This window comes from Gopherus flavomarginatus, chromosome 15 (genome assembly GCF_025201925.1).
Source record: "Gopherus flavomarginatus isolate rGopFla2 chromosome 15, rGopFla2.mat.asm, whole genome shotgun sequence".
NCBI lineage: Eukaryota > Metazoa > Chordata > Testudines > Testudinidae > Gopherus > Gopherus flavomarginatus.
In genome coordinates this window covers 22,799,886-22,820,233 of record NC_066631.1, presented here as the reverse complement: position 1 = coordinate 22,820,233, position 20,348 = coordinate 22,799,886, and the positions used below count along the sequence as shown (strand labels likewise).

The 20,348-nt window shown below is 42.3% G+C and overlaps 1 protein-coding gene across 1 annotated transcript in view; it reads right to left on the bottom strand.

Annotated features, from left to right (window-relative positions):
- SLC15A4 (solute carrier family 15 member 4) overlaps nucleotides 1-20,348 on the bottom strand; it is a 59,430-nt gene that overhangs the window by 27,857 nt on the left and 11,225 nt on the right. Inside the window, exons 2-4 of the mRNA XM_050923521.1 lie at nucleotides 14,619-14,914; nucleotides 9,733-9,901; nucleotides 6,540-6,617 (exon numbers count right to left, since the gene is read on the bottom strand). Coding sequence (XP_050779478.1) covers nucleotides 6,540-6,617; nucleotides 9,733-9,901; nucleotides 14,619-14,914 — 543 coding nt within the window. The remainder of the gene's footprint in view (nucleotides 1-6,539; nucleotides 6,618-9,732; nucleotides 9,902-14,618; nucleotides 14,915-20,348) is intronic.

The following is a 20,348-nucleotide window of genomic DNA, read 5'->3' as shown; positions in this document are numbered from 1 at the left end:
TGTGTGTTCGGTCAGTTTGTTTTGCAATACCCTCTTGTTCAGTCTAAACATCGTTGTGGCAGCTTTTCCAATGTGGATGTTTAGTTCCATTTCAAGTGAGAGACTGACTGTGATAGTGGACCCCAGGTATGTGAACTCACTCACCACTTCAGGTTCATAGTTGTTGATCTTGAGGAAGGGTGCTTCCTCAACTCCTTGGCACATTATGATCATCATTTTTAGGCTTATGGTAAGCCCAAAGTCTTGGAAGACTTTGGAAAAACTGTCCAGAAAGTTTTGAAGATGCACTTCTGCGTGGGTTGTCACTGCTGCATCAGCAGCAAAGAGGTTATACTGGATGAGGGCCTCCCGACTCTTCATTTTAGATCTAAGTCTTGCAAGATTGAACTGCTTTCCGTCAGATCTTGTGTGCAAGTAGATTCCCTCAATTGAGGAATCAAAAGCTTGTTTCAATAGCAAGGAGAAGAAGATCCCAAACAGAACTGGGCAAGTACACAGCCTTGCTTAACTGTGCTGTGCATCTGGAAAGCCTCAGAGACCGAGCCGTTGTACTGAACTGTGCCAAACATGTTTTCACGGAAGGACAGAATTATGCTTAAGAGCTTGGTAGGGGAGTAGTTACCTTAAAAATTAATTCAACAACTAATGCTTGAGAATTTTTTTATTCCATATTACACCGTGTTCCAACTATTTCAAGACATGGATTCAAAAGACTTGAATGATTAACTGTTCAAACTGTTAAATATTTCCAAACAGATCAAATTTGCAAGATTATGGTTAAAGGGACCATTACATACTCTGGTAAATAAAAATTCTTAAATTCTGCTGAATTGATCATCTTTCTGCTTGCCACTAAAGAGAGTCAGCAAGTGTGGTCTACAACAAATGATTAAAAAAATATTAAAAATTGATTTCTAAAGTTAAATAAGTTTAATTTTTAATATATATTTGATATTGAATTTAAAATCACCACCAAATTAAAATAATTTCATTTATATACCAAAAATATTAAGCAATACATGTTTACTGCCAAGTTCTAAAGAAAGTCAAAGCACTGAACGGGTGGAAGTCACTAGTTAAGCACATGACACCAGAATTTGTTGCAGTGCTAAGTCAGTTTTTTGGCGGCGGTAGCCTCTTTGGCAGGTGCAGAGGGAATATTTATTCAATTACTCGTTCATTTAAAGTTAAAAACCCAATTAAGAATTGAAAAAAGTAGGAAAAAAACTGTTTTTCTTCCAATCTCTGAATAAAAGCTAGATGGGAAGTGGTGTGATCTACTAGTTCTAAAACTCTGAAGGTTATGGTGACCAAAAACAATCAGTTCAATTCATTAACTACAGATATTTCCTTTGTTTATTAAATCAGTTAGCTTTAAATGCAAAATGGTTTGATAATTTTTTTCATCAAAAATGTCTTATGTATCCATCACTTAAGGCAGTTTTATTTAACAAAAAAGCATTTAAAATATTTTTGTACATTAATTGAATCTGAATTACCATCCAAGTAGAGCTAGACACAAATCACAAGTAAAAAAGTTAATCTATTAAATAGAAAATGGTGAATGATGCATTTTGTAACATAATAAATGTAAGAATTGAGAAACTAAATAAATGTAAGTTAATTATATAAATTGCTTATATAAATGTGTGTAGATATATATCCTCCTGGTTAGCAAAAGGTACTAAATTTAGCGTGAAGGCTATATTTAGTTGCAAATATATTAACGTATTAACGGTTATCAAATAAAGAGGAACAACTTCTCTTTTTGGAAAATAAATAGAGTACAAATGCAAAACAAGATTGAAATTTATTTAAATCAAGGTTTCAAGCTTATTTAAATCAAAATTAAAATCAGTGGCTTTAAAATCACTGATTGAATTCAAATCTACCCCATTCAGGAAAATTTTCCACATAGCTGATTGTTGTCCTCCCCCCCAAAAAATGTGTTTAGTGTAACCGACTTTTACTATCTCACCACAAAATTAACCAGTATCACAAAACTTGAACAAAGACTGATTTGGATAATACAGTTAAAAAAAAAGAAGGAAGTTTTTTGGAATTACTGAATTTGATAATGGACAACAGAATGACCAAGTGTCATCAGCACTGCTATATTTCACACAATTAAATCACAAGTTTTTCAGAGACTCACTCCTTCCCATTTCTACATATCAGGAGTTGGGAAATTGAGAGTATGCACATATTTTTATATATTCCACTATTTCCATATCAAGAACCTGTGTACAGTCTTTATCCTGTTCACTTTAGACAAATACTATAATGCTTACATTGAACGTTGTGTACATTTTTTTTTTTTTTTTTAAGAGGAATGTAGCTCTGATGAGTCGCGACTCAACTGCTCTTTTACTTAGCTACTGCAAATCATCATAGCCTGATGGCTAAGAGCAAGTCCGATAGCTTTAAAAGAGACTACACATGTACATATATTTTTAGAAATGTAGTGTTGTATGATGCCTTTGATGTCACCCAAATAGAAAAAAAGTGATAAAACCACAAACCTACTTTGAGATAGTTATTTTTAAGATTTCAGATTGAAGCAGCAAAAGGGTTGCAATGGAAGCACTGCAGAAAATGGAGCTGACATTCACTTACAGAGTGGCTGGTAGAAGAACCATTTAAAATATCAAGACAGACACACTAGGATGATGTTCCACTATCCATGCCTCAAATTCCACACTATTAAACACTAAACACAACTGAACTAATTTTTAACGCCACAGTTTAAAGTTAGAAGAAATGGTCTTATGGTATGAGTGGCATTTTAAACCATTTTCAACTAGAGCTAGTAATAATCTTCATTGCTTATTTGAACTCAGGACTGGCCAGGAAGTCAGGCTCTTTGGCAGCGGGTCCCTCTCGGAGGGAAGGACCTGCCACCGAATTACCGCCAAAGATGAAAGTGGCGAGGTGGAGCTGCTGCTGATTGCGATTGCGGCTTTCTTTTTTTGGGGGGGGAGGGGGCGTGGCAAAAACCCTGGAGCCAGCCCTGTTTGAACCAATTCAATTTCTGAACCTAACATTCTGCTTACCAAAAAATAAAGGTGCCAAAGGCTAGAATAAGTTTGACTGACAACAATTATTCCCTAAGCAGAAACGCACACTTACAGTATTTTTAAAGTTACGGTGCATCTCTAGAGTAACTAGGTTAGGGGTGTGTGTAAACAGCCTTCTGTAATTTTTAAAGCATATTTATACCCATAATATTCCTTATGGGCCTAAGCAGAGAAGCATCACACTGTGCTTTGTTTAAAAAGAACATTTATCGCAGCGATCAACCCACAGTTCACTAATTTCCCCATATTAGATAAAGACACAGGCCTGTTTCATTAAGTCTTAGTTAAGTTAGAAGAAAACTATTCATTTTGTTCAGCCTAGCAATCAGGAAGCTCAAACATGACAGTTGTGAGACTTAATTCATATTTGAAAAAGCTCTGAGACTGTCTCATGAAAAAAACTATGGAAATGCAAGTATTAATATTAATAAAGGGCAAGAAGGGTTTCATAGTAAGAATAAAGTACCTGGTAAAAACTTATTTGCAACTACCAGGGACCTGTAGTCAAGTTAAAATAAACTGTGCTCTATTTAAATGGACATCTCAAATTTGGCCCAACGTTTGATTATGCTTAGTTTAAATTTAAACAAACCTTGGACCAATGAAAGTATTTCCATTTTAAAAAATTTCTATCGGAAATTAAATTAACATTAGTTACTGCATGTACTAAAAAACTGGAAGTGAAATTGACATAATCACTTCCACTGTTCAAGTTAAGAGAAATTTAAAAATAAGCAACAGAAAATTAGTGAACAGAATTTTAAAAAACCTTCTCTTTTCATTATGTAATGTTATTAGTAGTAACATAGCTGAGGAAAAAAATTTAAAATATAGATTTAAGTTGACTGAACCCCTTTATGCATGCAGAAGTCTCAGAACACTTAAAGTTTAACTTATTAACTGTATCGAATCAGGCAAACAAAAGGCATAGGTTGATGAGAAGTTGGTTTGATGCACCTAACCAATTTTACTTCCATTTATGAGATCATTTTTAAGACTTAGAAGAGGATCAAAACACACAGATGGTTTCCAAATTTAATGTTACTTTAATTTTACTTTTATTTGCATTTGTGAATAAAAACAATGAAAGCAATTGTGACCTATTCATATTACTAAATGTATGCCAGGGGTTTAATTTCAAAGGCATATTTAGTAAGCCTGGTAATTAATTTATACTGAAACTTTGTGTGTAAAATGGAAATGATGATTGTTTCAGTAACCACTTCATGTTAGACTTTGCAAGCTCTTCTTTGAAGTTGGCTCCATGACATCCTTCAATATGCTAGATTATCCATGTTACCTGCAATTACTGATTAATCAAGATAAAATGCAAATATAAGTAAGGGTATGTCTACGCTGCAATTAAAAACCTGCAGCTGGCCCAACCCAGCTGACTCAGGCTAAGTGGCTGTTTAATTGCAATTTAGAAGTTTGGGCTTGGGCCCAACTCCAAATGTCTATATTGCAATTCAGCAGCCCCACAGCTCAAGCCCCATGAGTCCGAGTCAGCTGGCACAGGTCAGCTGTGGGATTTTCATTGCAGTGTAGATGACCTGTGCTTCACTTTTAGCATGAGTTATCTTACTGAGTTAGTGGTACTACTTGTGTGCAGTGTTCCCTCTAATTCTTTTCCGTGCACCAACATGGAGGTAATGTGTGGAGGAGGTGGGGCCCAGCAGTTTGTAGTGTGGAAGGGGGCTCAAGGCTGGGGATGCGGGCTCCGGTATGAGGCCAGGAATGAGGGGTTTGGGGTGAAGGCTGCTCCAGGGAGGGAGGACTCCCCACAGTCCGCTGCAGTGGCAGCTCTGTTACGGCTGGGCCAGGGGAGGGGCGCCTCTCCCTGTCTGTGCAGCCCTTGATATAGTCTGCCAACCAGCTCACAGGGAACTTAGCTTGTGTGTATTTAAAGGCCTCTTCTAAGGGCCGTATTTTGCCACCAAGAAACATGGAGACTCCCGGTGAAATCAGTGGCAACTGCTTGCATGCATTCAAAAGCAAAACTGGGCCCTTAAGACAGTAACCACAGATACACGTTCTCATATTTTACATCTGCAGGGCTCCGACTGACTTATACTGCATAATTTAAGAGTAGATTCAGGGGCTACTGTAGAGTCAATCCCTCATTTACTTCACTGGAATTTGTATGTAATTAGGGACTGCAGTATCATGAACATTTAGTAGGACTGTTGAATAATTGCAGTTAACTCATGTGATTAAAAAAAATCACGATAAAAAAATTCATCACGATTAATCACACTGTTAAACAGAATCAAATATTTAATACATTTCAATTGGTAATATTAATATTTTTAATTGATTGACAGACCTAATGGTTTAGTTTTGAAATATGCCTAAATGAACAAAACAGCATGTAGAAGATTAACTAATGCCTATATTTAAGGGCTTGGCTACACTGGAGAGTTGCAGCGCTGGTGGTGGGCTTGCAGCGCTGCAACTTAGTAACTGTCCACACCTGCAAGGCACATCCAGCGCTGCAACTCCCTGGCTGCAGCGCTGGCTGTACACCTGGTCTGTAACGATTGCAGCGCTGGTGATGCAGCGCTGCTCATCAAGTGTGGCCTCCAAAAGCGCTGTTATTGGCCTCCAGGGTATTAGGAGGTATCCCAGAATTCCTGTCCACAACAAACCGGAAGAATGGCTGAACTCTGAGCTCCCCGGAGCTACTGATCTAAAAAACAAACAGCTGCTCTTTGCTCTAGCGAGCGAGCAGAGGCAGAGGAATTGCTTTGCAATGTTCACAGCTGTTTGCTTGAGGAGAGAGGGGAGTCCGTGTTGAGCAGCTGCTTATGTGGTCTGAAGGCTATTTAGGAGTGCATAATTTGCATTTAGTGAATAAGAGAGGGGAAGGGGTCAAAACTTTTAAAATGATTGAAGGTAGGTGCTGTGTATCTTCCAGTCCTTAGAACTTGCAAGGCAGGGAACTGAGAACAGTGTCAGCTCCAAAAATCCACTCTGTCTCCCCCACACTCCACCCCACCCCCCCATTTTGAAAAGCACGTTGCAGCCAATTGAACGCTGGGATAGCTGCCCACAATGCACCACTCCCAACAGCGCTGCAAATGCTGCAAATGTGGCCACACTGCAACGCTGGTAGCTGTCAGTGTGGCCACACTGCAGCACTTTCCCTACACAGCTGTACGAAGACAGCTGTAACTCCCAGCGCTGTACAACTGTAAGTGTAGCCATACCCTGAGTTAATAAAAATCAAGTTTAGTTAGGTAAATAACAAATTCTACTACTTAATGTTAGGAAATACAAATTTCAGCTTTGTGTTAGAAAATTGACACTACAATGAAGCTACCCTACAGACTTCATTTAACCCCAACAAAAGCAATTAGTGTCCACATCATCATTCCTTACCTTGGACCATTAGCTTAGATCAGGGAGTTTCAACTGAACAAAACAAAACAAAAAAACCCCTCCACGTTTTGCCCATCTTACCGTATGAATACGGGTGGTGACGCTTGAAATTTCAGGGATTTTCAAATGTAGACTCTGTAAAACGTATGTAGTCTGCATCTAACATTAAGAAAAATTAGTTGACATTGTTACTTGATAAAGTCATACTCTGAAGTGAAACTACTTAAAATGTCAGTGACTCACAAGGAATGTACTAGAGAGTGGTTCAAAACAAGGTTTTCCAGTGAGACCATGACACATCTCTTCAGGCCCAGAACTGGAGTTTTGTAAAAAGCACAAAAACTTTTAGACTCAAAGGCCAGAAGGGACCATCATGATTATCTAGTCTGACCCCCTGCACATTGCAGGCCACAGAACCTCACTCACCCACTTCTGTAATAGACCCATAACCTCTGGTTGAGTTACTGAAGCCCTCAAACCATGATTTTAAGACTAAGTTACAGAGAATCCATTGTTTACACTATTTTAAACCTGCACGTGGACCTGCACCCCATGCTTTAGAACAAAAAAGGCACTCTGCCAATTTGAACCAGGAGAAAATTATTTTCTGATGCCAAATACGCCGATCAGTTAGACCCTGAGCAAATACAACATTTCAGCTTTGTACTAGAAAATTGACACTACAGTGAAGTTTCCCTGCAAACTCCATTTAGCCCCAACAAAAGCAATTAGTGTCCATATCATCACTTGTTATATTGGACCATTAGCTTGGCTCAGACCCAACAGATACACACCTGGGAGAGAATTCTCTGTAGTAGTCCAGAGCTCTCCCCATCCAGTATCCTATCACTGGCTCCTGGGGAATATCTGCTACTAGCAATGGTAGATTTCCTACAGTGGCATGTAGCCAGTCTCATCATACCATTCCCTCCATGAACTTAACTTGCTTCAGGACTGAACGTGATAACGTTTTCTGCCCCCCACAGCTCCCCTTGGAAGGCTGGTTCCAGACCTTCACATCTGATAGTTAGAAACCGTCAAACCTAAACTTGTTGATGGCCAGCGATATCCCTTTGTTGTAGTGTCAACATTGGTGCTTAACTTACATACCAGGAAGTGGGGAGAGGAATTATTTATCTCGCTGATGTATTTACAGAGAGCAAACACATGATCCCTCAGCCTTTGTTTGGTCCTCTCATAAGGCTGGTTCTCCATTCCTATGATCATCCTAGCAGCCCTTCTCTGCACAGTGCACCTATTCCAGTTTGAATTAATCGTTTTTAACCATGGGAGAACAGCACTGCACACAGTATTCCAGATGAGGTCTCACCAGTGCTTTGTATACTGGTACTACCACTTCCCTATCTCAAGTGGAAATGCAATCCTAGGATGCAGCAGGAGGTAGCAGCCTTTTTCACAACTGCATCACATTGGCAGCTCATGTCATCCTGTGATCAACCAATATAACCAAGTTTTTCCTCTCGCTCTGTCTCTTCCAACTGATAAGTCCCCAGCCGACAGAGACCAACAACAAGAATTTTTGCTAAGGCCTTGTCTACACTACCAAATTTTTGTTGCCAAAAATTGCCTTTTAGCGACAAAACAGCAAGAACATACATACTACAATGGGACTTTTGTTGCCAAAAAACACCCAGTTTTGGTGACAAAAAAACTTCCACCCCTATGAGAGGCTGTTGTCTTTTTGCTTCCCTTTATTGTTGACAAAGACCCAGCGTAGACACTGCTGATTGTTTTGTCCACAGAACTGGCTTCTGCCAGTATCCCACAATGCCTGCCCCAATTGTTCTGCTCAGTGTTTTGATCTCTGCTGCCCTGCAGGCATGCGCCCCTTCCCTTTAGAAGCTCCAGGAAGTATCTGTGCGCTGCTCTGTTTGTGGAACAAAGAAAGAGCAAATCATTGGAACGCTCCCCTTCTGCCCTGCACTAGGAACACGGCAGTAGGCAGACTGCTGCTGCAGGGGGAGAGGGACAGACTGCTGTACTGCTTTCCCATTCCTCAGCACGGAGAGCTCACACAGCTGCTTATGATGCCGCTCTCGGGAGCTGAGGGAGTTGTGAGAGAATTTCTAGAGAATCCCAAGATGTGCTGCGATCAGCTCTTCCTTCCTACAACACTGCACTGGGGGATACATACCCAGAGTGCATTGCTCACCCAGCAATGATGGTGTCCCCAGTGTGGATGTGATCTGTCGACAGAGGGAGCAAGTTTGAATAACTTTGACAATTTTTGTTTTGTTGACTTTTGGGCTTTGACAAGTTTTTTTTAAACCAAAACTTTTAGTGTAGACAAGCCCTTAGTGCATGACCTTGCACTACAGTACTAAATTTCACTCCATTTCTATTACTCCACTTTTCAAGGTCATCCAGATCTTCTTGTACAAGACCTAAGAGTAACAGAACCATTCACAGGAATTTTTTTTAAATTACTTTTATATGGAAGTTTTTGAAGGTCTAAACAGCCTTCTAAAGTGTTTGCAACCTATGCTCTGCAGCATCCTGCCAATGTAGAGAAACACAGTGAAAGGGACTAAAAGTAAAGCTGACTAAACTGTTTTCACTGACAAAGATAAGCGAATTGGAAAAGGAAAGAGTTTGATGTTGAAAAGTACATTAGATATTTATAAACTTTAGCTTTAAGACTCCAATCATCAGGTTAAAATACACATTTTGAAAATATTCTTAATATCCTTTTAGACCATTTATTCATCCCTCAACTTCACAGGAAATTTTACATTCGTGAAAGACACTACGTAGCAATATACGTTTGGATATATGGGCATATTGGTGAACTGATACACCTTGCCCCATGATCATTTTGCTTAAAAAGTCAATGAGCCAGCAGACATTTTGGTCATTATTAAGCATGGGCTTGTTACATAATTTTAATCACATTGTGCAAGCAAACATACATCTCTGAGAACTAGTTTGGGGTGAACCCCAAAACTAACACAAAAGTTAGCTAGTCCATAATAGAATAAGGCTAGGCAAAAATTGTTAGATTTCTAGCCTCTCAGAATTTTAGGCATTAACATTGCTAAATGATTCTATTTAATGAAAAGCTTTTGGAACATTTTCCCCAATTATTTTTTAAATGTTCCTTCAAAGATGATGCTTTTAGGGCAATTTTCAGAGAGGAATGAATTTTTACAATTTAAACGCAGAGGTGTGATTTAATGATAGCACCTACAGAGCTTCCAATTGCAGTGTTGAGAATGTAAACGTATGGTCTTTATGTTTGGTCAGAGTCACTCACCTGAAAATATACTGTCCAGTAAGGTATAAGAGCCAAAAAGACAGGGATAATCTTGACAAGGGCTTTCACATCTTCTACTTTATCTTCTCTGAACGGCCCTCCATGAGACATCTTCGCCATCTCAAACAGGCTTTGCTTACGAGGCTGCTGAAGCACTTCCTGAATTTCACTTTTGAAAATAAAGTTGAAATTAATTAAAAAAAAAAAAAACCACTCGTGGACAACTTTGTAATGCTTTTTCATCATAAAAACACCTTGTGCGTTTCAGAAGTGGGAACTACTTCTAGATATAGAAGAGAAAACACGCCAGTCAAAGCGGATCAGAAGTGTGTGAAAGAGACAAATTAAAAGTATAATAAAAGTTTACTAGACATATTTTAAATCTTTCTCCGTACCTCGGCATAACTAAGCATTAAAAAAATGCAACATTTGAAAGTGACAACTGCTTTATTGACACCATCAGAAAATAAGTTATTCTAATTTATTTATGCACTTGACTAAATGAATACATGAAATTCTGTGCTGCATAAGGCACCTGAAACCCTACAGTGGGTAGCTGAAGCCACCATTTCATGAGGACCTCAGTGTGTGGAAGACAGTAGCTCTAAGAGGTCGTTAGAAAAAGCAATTATACAGCTCAGTTGCCTCATCCAGTCTGTTGGGATATGAAGGCAAATAAAAGCCCTTTCTTTGCTATTCGAGGAAGGGCTGCTAGGCAGAGATAGCGTTCACCTTTCGAGGAGGGGAAAGCTCCTATTTGCACACAGACTGGCTAACCTAGTGAGGAGGGCTTTAAACTAGGTTCGACGGGGACAGGTGAGCAAAGCCCACAGGTAAGTGGGGAACATGAAGACCTGGGAGATGGGTCGGAAACAAGAGGGAGCGTGGGCTATAATGGCAGAGAGAAAGGAGGGTCAGGGCAAAACTGGGAGGCAAGATCAAAAAAGTATCTTAGATGCCTATATACAAATGCAAGAAGTATGGGTAATAAGCAGGAAGAACTGGAAGTGCTAATAAATAAATACAACTATGACATTGTTGGCATCACTGAAACTTGGTGGGATAATACACGATTGGAATGTTGGTGTGGATGGGTATAGTTTGCTCAGGAAGGATAGACAGGGGAAAAAGGGAGGAGGCGTTGCCTTATATATTAAAAATGTACACACTTGGACTGAGGTGGAGATGGACATAGGAGACGCAAGTGTTGAGAGAGTCTCTGGGTTAGGATAAAAGGGGTAAAAAACAAGGGTGATATCGTGCTAGGAGTCTACTACAGGCCACCTAACCAGGTGGAAGAGGTGAATGAGGCTTTTTAAAAAAAAAAAACTAACAAAATCATCCAAAGCCCAAGATTTGGTGGTGATGGGGACTTCAACTATCCAGATATATGTTGGGAAAATAACACAGCACAGACTATCCAATAAGTTCCTGGACTACATTGCAGACAACTTTTTATTTCAGAAGGTTGAAAAAGCTACTGGGGGAAATTGTTCTAGACTTGATTTTAACAAACAGGGAGGAACTCGTGGAGAATTTGAAAGTAGAAGGAAGCTTGGGTGAAAGTGATCATAGAATCATAGAATCATAGACTATTAGGGTTGGAAGGGACCTCAGGAGGTCATCTAGTCCAACCCCCTGCTCCAAGCAGGACCAATCCCCAGATTTTTACCCCAGTTCCCTTAATGGCCCCCTCAGGGATTGAACTCACAACCCTGGGTTTAGTAGGCCAATGCTCAAACCCCTGAGCTATCCCTCCCCCCCTCATGAAATCATAGAGTTTGCAATTCTAAGGAAGGGAAGAAGGGAGTACAGCAAAATAGAGACAATGGATTTCAGGAAGGCAGACGTTTGGTAAGCTCAGAGAGCTGACAGGTAAGGTCCCATGGGAATGAAGACTGCGGGGGAAAAACAACTGAGAAGAGTTGGCAGTTTTTCAAAGGGACACTATTAAGGGCCCAAAGCAAGCTATTCCGATGGGTAGGAAAGATAGAAAATGTGGCAAAAGACCACCTTGGCTTAACGATGAGATCGTGTATGATCCAAAAAATAAAAAGGAGTCACAAAAAATGGAAACTAGGTCAGATTACAAAGGATGAATATAGGCAAATAACACAGGAATGCAAGGGCAAGATTAGAAAGGCAAAGGCACAAAATGAGCTCAAACTAGCTATGGGAATAAAGGGAAACAAGACGACTTTTTAGCAATGCATTAGAAGCAAGAGGAAGACCAAGGACAGGGTAGGCCCACTGCTCAGTGAGGAGGGGGAAACAGTAACGGGAGACTTGGAAATGGCAGAGATGCTTAATGACTTCTTTGTTTCGGTCTTCACTGAGAAGTCTGAAGGAATGTCTAACAGTGAATGCTTATGGGAAGGGAGTAGGTTTAGAAGATAAAATAAAAAAAGAGCAAGTTAAAAATCACTTAGAAAAGTTAGATGCCTGCAAGTCACCAGGGCCTGATGAAATGGATCCTAGAATACTCAAGGAGTTAATAGAGGAGGTATCTGAGCCTCTAGCTATTATCTTTGGAAAGTCATGGGAGAGATTCCAGAAGACTGGAAAAGGGCAAATATGGTGCCCATCTATAAAAAGGGAAATAAAAACAACCCAGGAAACTACAGACCAGTTAGTTTAACTTCTGTGCCAGGGAAGATAATGGAGCAAATAATTAAAGAAATCATCTGCAAACACTTGGAAGGTGGTAAGATGATAGGGAATAGCCAACATGGATTTGTAAAGAACAAATCGTGTCAAGCCAATCTGATAGCTTTCTTTGATAGCATAACGAGCCTTGTGGATAAGGGAGAAGTGGTGGATGTGGTATATCTAGACTTTAGTAAGGCATGTGATATGGTCTCGCATGATATCCTTATCGATAAACTAGGCAAATACAATTTAGATGGGGCTACTATAAGGTGGGTGCATAATTGGCTGGATAACTGTACTCAGAGTTATTAATGGCTCCCAATCCTGCCAGAAAGGTATAACAAGGGGGGTTCCGCAGGGGTCTGTTTCGGGACCGGCTCTGTTCAATATCTTCATCAACGACTTAGATGTTGGCATAGAAAGTACGCTTATTAAGTTTGCAGACGATACTAAACTGGGAGGGATTGCAACTGCTTTGGAGGACGGTCAAAATTCAAAATGATCTGGACAAATTGGAGAAATGGTCTGAGGTAAACCGGATGAAGTTCAATAAAGACAAATGCAAAGTGCTCCACTTAGGAAAGAACAATCAGTTTCACACATACAGAATGGGAAGAGGCTGTCTAGGAAGGAGTATGGCAGAAAGAGATCTAGGGGTCATAGTGGACCACAAGCTAAATATGAGTCAACAGTGTGATACTGTTGCAAAAAAAGCAAACGTGATTCTGGGATGTATTAACAGGTGTGTTGTAAACAAGACACGAGAAGTCATTCTTCCGCTCTACTCTGCGCTGGTTAGGCCTCAACTGGAGTATTGTGTCCAGTTCTGGGCACCGCATTTCAAGAAAGATGTGGAGAAATTGGAGAGGGTCCAGAGAAGAGCAACAAGAATGATTAAAGGTCTTGAGAACATGACCTATGAAGGAAGGCTGAAAGAACTGGGTTTCTTTAGTTTGGAAAAGAGAAGACTGAGAGGGGACATGATAGCAGTTTTCAGGTATCTAAAAGGGTGTCATCAGGAGGAGAGAGAAAACTTGTTCACCTTAACCTCTAATGATAGAACAAGAAGCAATGGGTTTAAACTGCAGCAAGGAAGATTTAGGTTGGACATTAGGAAAAAGTTCCTGTCAGGGTAGTTAAACACTGGAATAAATTGCCTCGGGAGGTTGTGGAATCTCCATCTCTGGAGATATTTAAGAGTAGGTTAGATAAATGTCTATCAGGGATGGTCTAGACAGTATTTGGTCCTGCCATGAGGGCAGGGGGACAGGACTCGATGACCTCTTGAGGTCCCTTCCAGTCCTACAGTCTATGAATCTATGTGCCCATGGAGAGAGCAAAGCACAAAAAAAAAAAAAAATGGTTAATTAGTGCTCTGTGAAAAAATGTATTTAGCAAATGCTAGTCCAGAGTCTGAGGTGTGGCCAGATTCACTGGGAGTATGTCTACGCTATAGTGGCATAGCTACAGCACTGCAACTGTGCACTGTAAAGTAGAGATTTCCTAGATCGACAGAAGGGAGTTTTCCACTAATGTAGGTCAATCCTTCAATTGACCTAGCCACATGGCTATCAAAGGCTAGGTCGACCTAACTATGGTGTTTAGGCACAAAATTGTGTGTGACATAGCTAGGTTGACATAAGGACAAGAAGACACTAAAAAAAGTTAGGTCAACCCAGCTATGTCCCTCAGGGAGTGAAAAATCCACACTCTCAGTGACAGTTAAGCCAACCTAACCCCTGGTTTAAACAGTGTTAGGTTGATGTAAAAATTCTTTCATCAATTCAGCTACCATCTCTTGGGAAGGTGGATTAACTACAGTGAAGGGAGAACCCCTCCTGTTGCTGCAGTGAGCGTCCACACTGAAGCACTACAGTGGAGATGCAGCAGCATTACTAAAGAGGACATAGCCAAAACTATAGGTATAAACCAGGCTTGAAAGGAGAGGAACCACAGGCAAAATTTTGTAGTAGTGGAACAGCAGCAAGTCCGATTTTGCTGTACACAGGGACTAGATGGGAAACAAGGGTATTTTCTTTATTAGGACCTATACCCTCAAGCACTCAAAGATCTAAATGAAAGTCAAAGTCTAAAACGATACAGAATAGACTATATTCAGAATATGAAGCAGCAGCCAGCCAGTCATATAGTCATTAAGCAAAGTGGCTTGAGACCTTAGTTTAAATTTCAAGTGAGCTAAGCCTGTACTGAAGAGTTTTGTTTGTTTTTTTACAAACCTATTAGTTTGGTGTTCCCTGGATCTCTTTCGTGAGCAACAAGAGTACGCCAGAATCTTAAACATGTCTGTGAAGGCACTGCCATCAGGTGGCTTTGTGATGAAGAAACTCTGACCACACAAAAACACCATGAACGAAATCCCAATGCAAACTGTTGGGATGATATATCCAATAACAAAGCTGACATTCTGCTGAATGTATGCAATGCCTCCCAGGGAGACAATAGCTCCCAAATTAATGCTCCAGTAAAACCAATTAAAAAATCTTCTTGTGGCTTCTGGACCTCGGTCTTTGACCTGGAAGAGATTAAAAAATAAACAAGTCATTAGCTTTTTGAAAGGGTTGAAGCCTGTTTATTAAAATTCAGTCAACTACAACAGACACTCAAAAGTTAAGTGTAATTTATAGTCAAACTAAAAAGACTAAAGTGTTTAGGCTTAATATGGTATTTAATGAAGTCACACTGTATTGTGTTCTCAATTGGCCTTCCAATTAAGTTAGTACATATTCAACATATGGACAGAAGAGCTGTACCAGAGCGGACCTACTTTGCTCTTAGTTACAGTAATTACTTCCACAACATTAGTATCTCTTGATTATGGTACATCTCTCAACATGAATTCCTAAAATGAAACGTTCTGACAACTATGCAGTACATGTAGGATTCAAAATAATGTTATGTATTACATTCTAATAAGGCAGTTATAAGTTACCTAAGAATATTATTGTGCTCTAATATACATACTTTAGTTATTACATTTGATTATCTGAATTAAGTTCTCTGCTCTCAAATATTGCAAAGGTCAGCTGCAGAGATTTCAACAGCTTTCCCAAAAAAGTGGTCTATAGTTACAGGGGAAGAAAGTCTTAAGAGTAAGCAGCTGACCACTTGAAGAATAAGGCACAAACTTGAAAATTTAATTATTCCTACTGCAACCCGTACTCTAAACACTGCATTTTTATAAAATGAGTTTAGGTTTCAAGAGGTTCATCTTTATCACCAAACAGGCCCCACCAAACTGATTACAATATATATTTCCCCTTGTATGACATAAAAATTGAACACAAATCATTCTTCTGCCAGAAGCTTTAACTGAACATCTCTACAGTCAAGATTATGCTATTTTTTATCTGTGCAATTCCCCCAAGTGCTCCTTATTTTATACTAAATACTATAAACAATCACTGCTTCTAGTTAAATCATAGGTGCTCTGTATAACTCAGGGCAGGATGCAGTTTACCAGAAGTTAAAATTTGAAAAAAAAAAAAAACAAAACAAAAACAAAACACCTTCCCTTTACTTAATGAATCAGCTACTTTGCAACAGAATCAGCAGCATCCCATAACTCTTGTGACCTGAAACACTTAAGTCAGCACCCTGTAGCTGAAAATCAACTCTGAGCAACTAATGAGGGTATTGCTACACTTACAGTTGTACAGCGCTGGGAGTTACAGTTGTGTAGGGAAAGCGCTGCAGTGTGGCCACACTGACAGCTACCAGTGCTGCAGTGTGGCCACATTTGCAGCGCTGTTGGGAGTGGTGCATTGTGGGCAGCTATCCCAGCATTCAAGTGGCTGCAACGTGCTTTTCAAAAGAGGGGGGTGGGGTGGAGTGTGACAGGGAGCATGGGGGAGACAGAGTAGATTTTTGGAGGTGACACTGTGTCAGCTCCCTGCCTTGCAAGTTCTAAGGACTGGAAGATACACAGCACCAACCTGCAATCAATTTAAAAGTTTCGAGCCCTTTCCCCACCCCTCTCTTATTCACTAAATGCAAATTATGCACTCCTAAATAGCCTTCAGACCACATAAGCAGCTGCTCAACACGGACTCCCCCCTTCCCCTCTGCCGTGTGACTTCTCTCTTGAAGTAAACAGCTGTGAACCTTCCAAAGCAATTCCCCTGCCTGCCTCCGATCGAGCAAACAGGAGCTGTGTTTGTTTTTTAGATAAGCAGCTCGGGCGAGCTCGGAGTTCAGCCATTCTTCCCGTTTGCTGTGAGCAGGTATTCTGGGATACCTCCTAATACCCTGGAGGCCAATAACAGCGCTTTTGGTGGCCACACTTGATGAGCAGCGCTGCATCACCAGCGCTGCAATCGTTACACCCCAAGCAGACCAGGTGTACAGCCAGCGCTGCAGCCAGGGAGTTGCAGTGCTGGATGTGCCTTGCAGGTGTGGACAGTTACTAAGTTGCAGCGCTGTAAACCCACCACCAGCGCTGCAACTCTCCAGTGTAGCCAAGCCCTATATCAGCATCATGTACCAGCTGGTGGCTTTACAGTGCTGCAACTTACTCACCGTCCACACTTGCAAGACACATACAGAGCTGTATCTCCCTGTCTACAGCGCTGCACGTACTCCACCTCTGCCTGGGGTATAACGACTGCAGCGCTCTGCCAGTGTGGCCACCAAAAGCCCTGTTATTGGCCACCAGAGGTATCCCAGAATGCCTGCTCAGCCACTCCGCTCATCAGTTCAAACTCTACTGCCCTGGCCTCAGGTGACCAGCCCTTTAAATGCCCCGGGAATTTAAAAAAAATCCCCTTCCTGTTTGCTCAGCCAGGTGTGGAGTGCAATCAGTGAACCTTTCCAGGTGACTGCCTCCATGCGCCAAACGAGCCCCAGCATGGAGCAATGGCGAGTTGCTGGACCTCAGCGTTTGCGGGGAGGAAGCTGTGCAGTCACAGCTGTGCTCCAGCCGCAGGAATTATGATACCTATGGGCAGATATCAAGGGCCATGCTGGAAAGGGGCCATGAGGGGGACACGGTGCAGTGCAGGATTAAAGTGAAGGAGCTGCGGAGTGCCTACTGCAAAGCCCGTGAGGGAAACCGCCGCTCTGGTGCTGCCTCCATGACCTGCCGTTTTTACAAAGAGCTGGACGCGATACTTGGGGGTGACCCCACCGCCAATCCGAGGACCACAATGGACACTTCAGAGCGGGGGGGGGGGAGGGGAAGAGGAAACTGAGTGAGGGGGAGACACCCCGGAGTCCCAGGAAGCATGCAGCCAGCAGCTTTTCTCAAGCCAGGAGGAAGGTAGCCAGTTGCAGCAGCTGGTACTTGGTGAAGGACAAGCAGAGGAGCGGGTTCCCGGTAGACAGCTTTTATTTTCAGAATAGAAATGTTTCGGGAGAGGAGGGAGGGTTAAGGCTGCATGCATGCATGCCTAGATGTGGAATAGCCCATTGATGTGGTCTATCACGTCACGGTAATCTCTTCAAAAAAGTTTCAGCCAGAGCGTGGGCAATGCGCTTGCGCAAGTTTATAGGGAGAGCCACTGTGGTCCTTGTCCCAGTCAGGCTAACGCGTCCGCGCCACTGTGCTGTGAGGGGTGAGGGGGACCATTACTGCACACAGGCAAGCTGCATAGCTGCAGAAGACCCTCCCGCTCTTCCCAGGTGACCCACAGCAGCGAGATATCTTCCAAGATTAACTCCTGTGGAAAAATGTTGGGAGAGTGTTCAGTGTAGGTGCCCCCTGCAGCTGCTTGCTTTCCCCAACGCACACAAACCCCAGCACAGCCTTGAAGCAATCAGTCCCCCTTACTCACCATTTCGGGGCTCCTGTGGGTTGTGCGCGCTCTCTTTGGTATGGGAAAAATTATGCTAAAGTGAAGATTGTAAACTCCTTCACTGTGTGGGAATAACTGTCTGAGATATAAACAATGCTGCCTCTGTTAACTGTTGCCTTTCTTTCCTTTCCACAAGCGACCTTGAGTTCAGCTGCCTGTGTTAACAGCAGCTCAAAGACTCCAAAACCTGCAGAAGAAGCCGCGAAAAAGCAAAGATGACCGGCTGCAAACAGTTACGGATCACTCTGCCAGAGAGAATAAAAAACTGCAGGACTGGAGGGAAAGGGAAAGCAGGATCTGCCAGAGAAACGCAGCGGCCATGAAGAAAAGCGCAAAGCAGCTGATAAGCATCCTGGCGCGCCAGGCGGACTCTATCCAGGCGCTCGTAGTCACGCAGGCAGAGCATTACTGCACCCCCCCACACACACGTCCCAAAGCTCTTTCCCTTGTGCCCCAATGTCAGCTCCAAACCCCCTTCCCCAGCATCCAGGTTCTTACCTCCACCAGTTGCCTTCAACACCTGTACGTTCACCAACCAGCCCTGAGAACTACGACTCTTACCCTCTGCACTCAACCCCCATCACCTTGCAGTACAGGCATCCTGAAGTGCTGCAGTCATCGCACAGCACTCCAGACAGGACATATTCAAACCTGTGACTGTACAGTTCCACACCACATCCCCCTTCCCTTTTAGATTCCCACAATGTTGTGTGTCTGTCAATAAAGTTATTTTCTTTTCAATAAATAAATTCTTGGCTTTGAACACAGTCTTTATTATTGCAGAAAGTCAAAGATACCTTAGCCCAGTAAAGATTCCTACTAACATTATAACTACTGCACTTCACTCCCATGCAAGGCACCAAACATTGCTGTTGGTTTTCAGCCTCAAATTCCTCCCCAAAGGCATCCCTGAAGCCCTGTGCTGGGCCTCTCTAGTAGCCCTGCTCTCTGGCTGTGCAAATTCAGCCTCCAGGCGTTGAACCTCAGAGATCCACGCATGACTGAATGTTTCACCCTTCCCTTCACGAACATTATGGAGGGTACAGCATGCGGTTATAACCGCAGGGATGCTGCTTTCTCCTAAGTCTAGCTTCCCATACAGAGAGCGCCAGCGCCCTTTTAAACGGCCAAAAGCACACACCACAGTCATTCAGCACCGGCTCAGCCTGTAGTTGAACCGATCCTTGCTCCTGTCAAGCTTCCCTGTATACGGTTTCATGAGCCAAGGTATTAACGGTTAAGTGGGGTCTCCAAGGATCACAATGGGCATTTCAACGTCCCCTACTGTGATCTTCCGGTCTGGGAAAAAAAAGAGTCCCAGCCTGCAGCTTCCTGAACAGGCCACTGTTCCGAAAGATGCGTGCATCATGCACCTTTCCAGGCCAGCCTGTGTTAATGTCAATGAAACGACCACGGTGATCCACAAGCGCATGGAGAATCATAGAGAAATACCCCTTCCGATTAACATACTCGGATGCTAGGTGGGGTGGTGCCAGTATAGGAATATGCATCCTATCTATCGCCCCTCCACAGTTAGGGAAACCCATTTGTGCAAAGCTATCCACAATGTCCTGCATGTTCCCCAGAGTCATGGTTCTTCTTAGCAGGATGCGATTAATGGCCCTATAAACTTGCATCAAAACGACTCCAACAGTCGACTTTCCCACTCCAAACTGGTTCTCGATCGATCGGTAGCTGTCTGGAGTTGCCAGCTTCGAGATTGCAATAGCCACCCACCTCTCCACCGGCAGGGCAGCTCTCAATCTCGTGTCCTTGCGCCGCAGGGTGGGGGCAAGCTCAGCACACAGTCCCATGAAAGTGGCTTTTCTCATCCGAAAGTTCTGCAGCCACTGCTCATCATCCCAGACTTCCATGACGATGTGATCCCACCACTCAGTGCTTGTTTCCCGAGCCCAAAAGTGGCGTTCCACGGTGCTACACATTTCCATGAAAGCCACAAGCAATGTCGTGTCATAAGTGTCAGGCGACTCGCAATCATCGTCGGACTCCTCATCACTTTGGAGCTTAAGGAATAGCTCAACTGCCAAACGTGATGTGCTGGCGAGACTTGTCAGCATACTCTTCAGCAGTTCGGGCTCCATTTCCCACAGAAATCGCGCTGCACAGAAACCGTTGGGAGAGTCACAATGGTGCCAA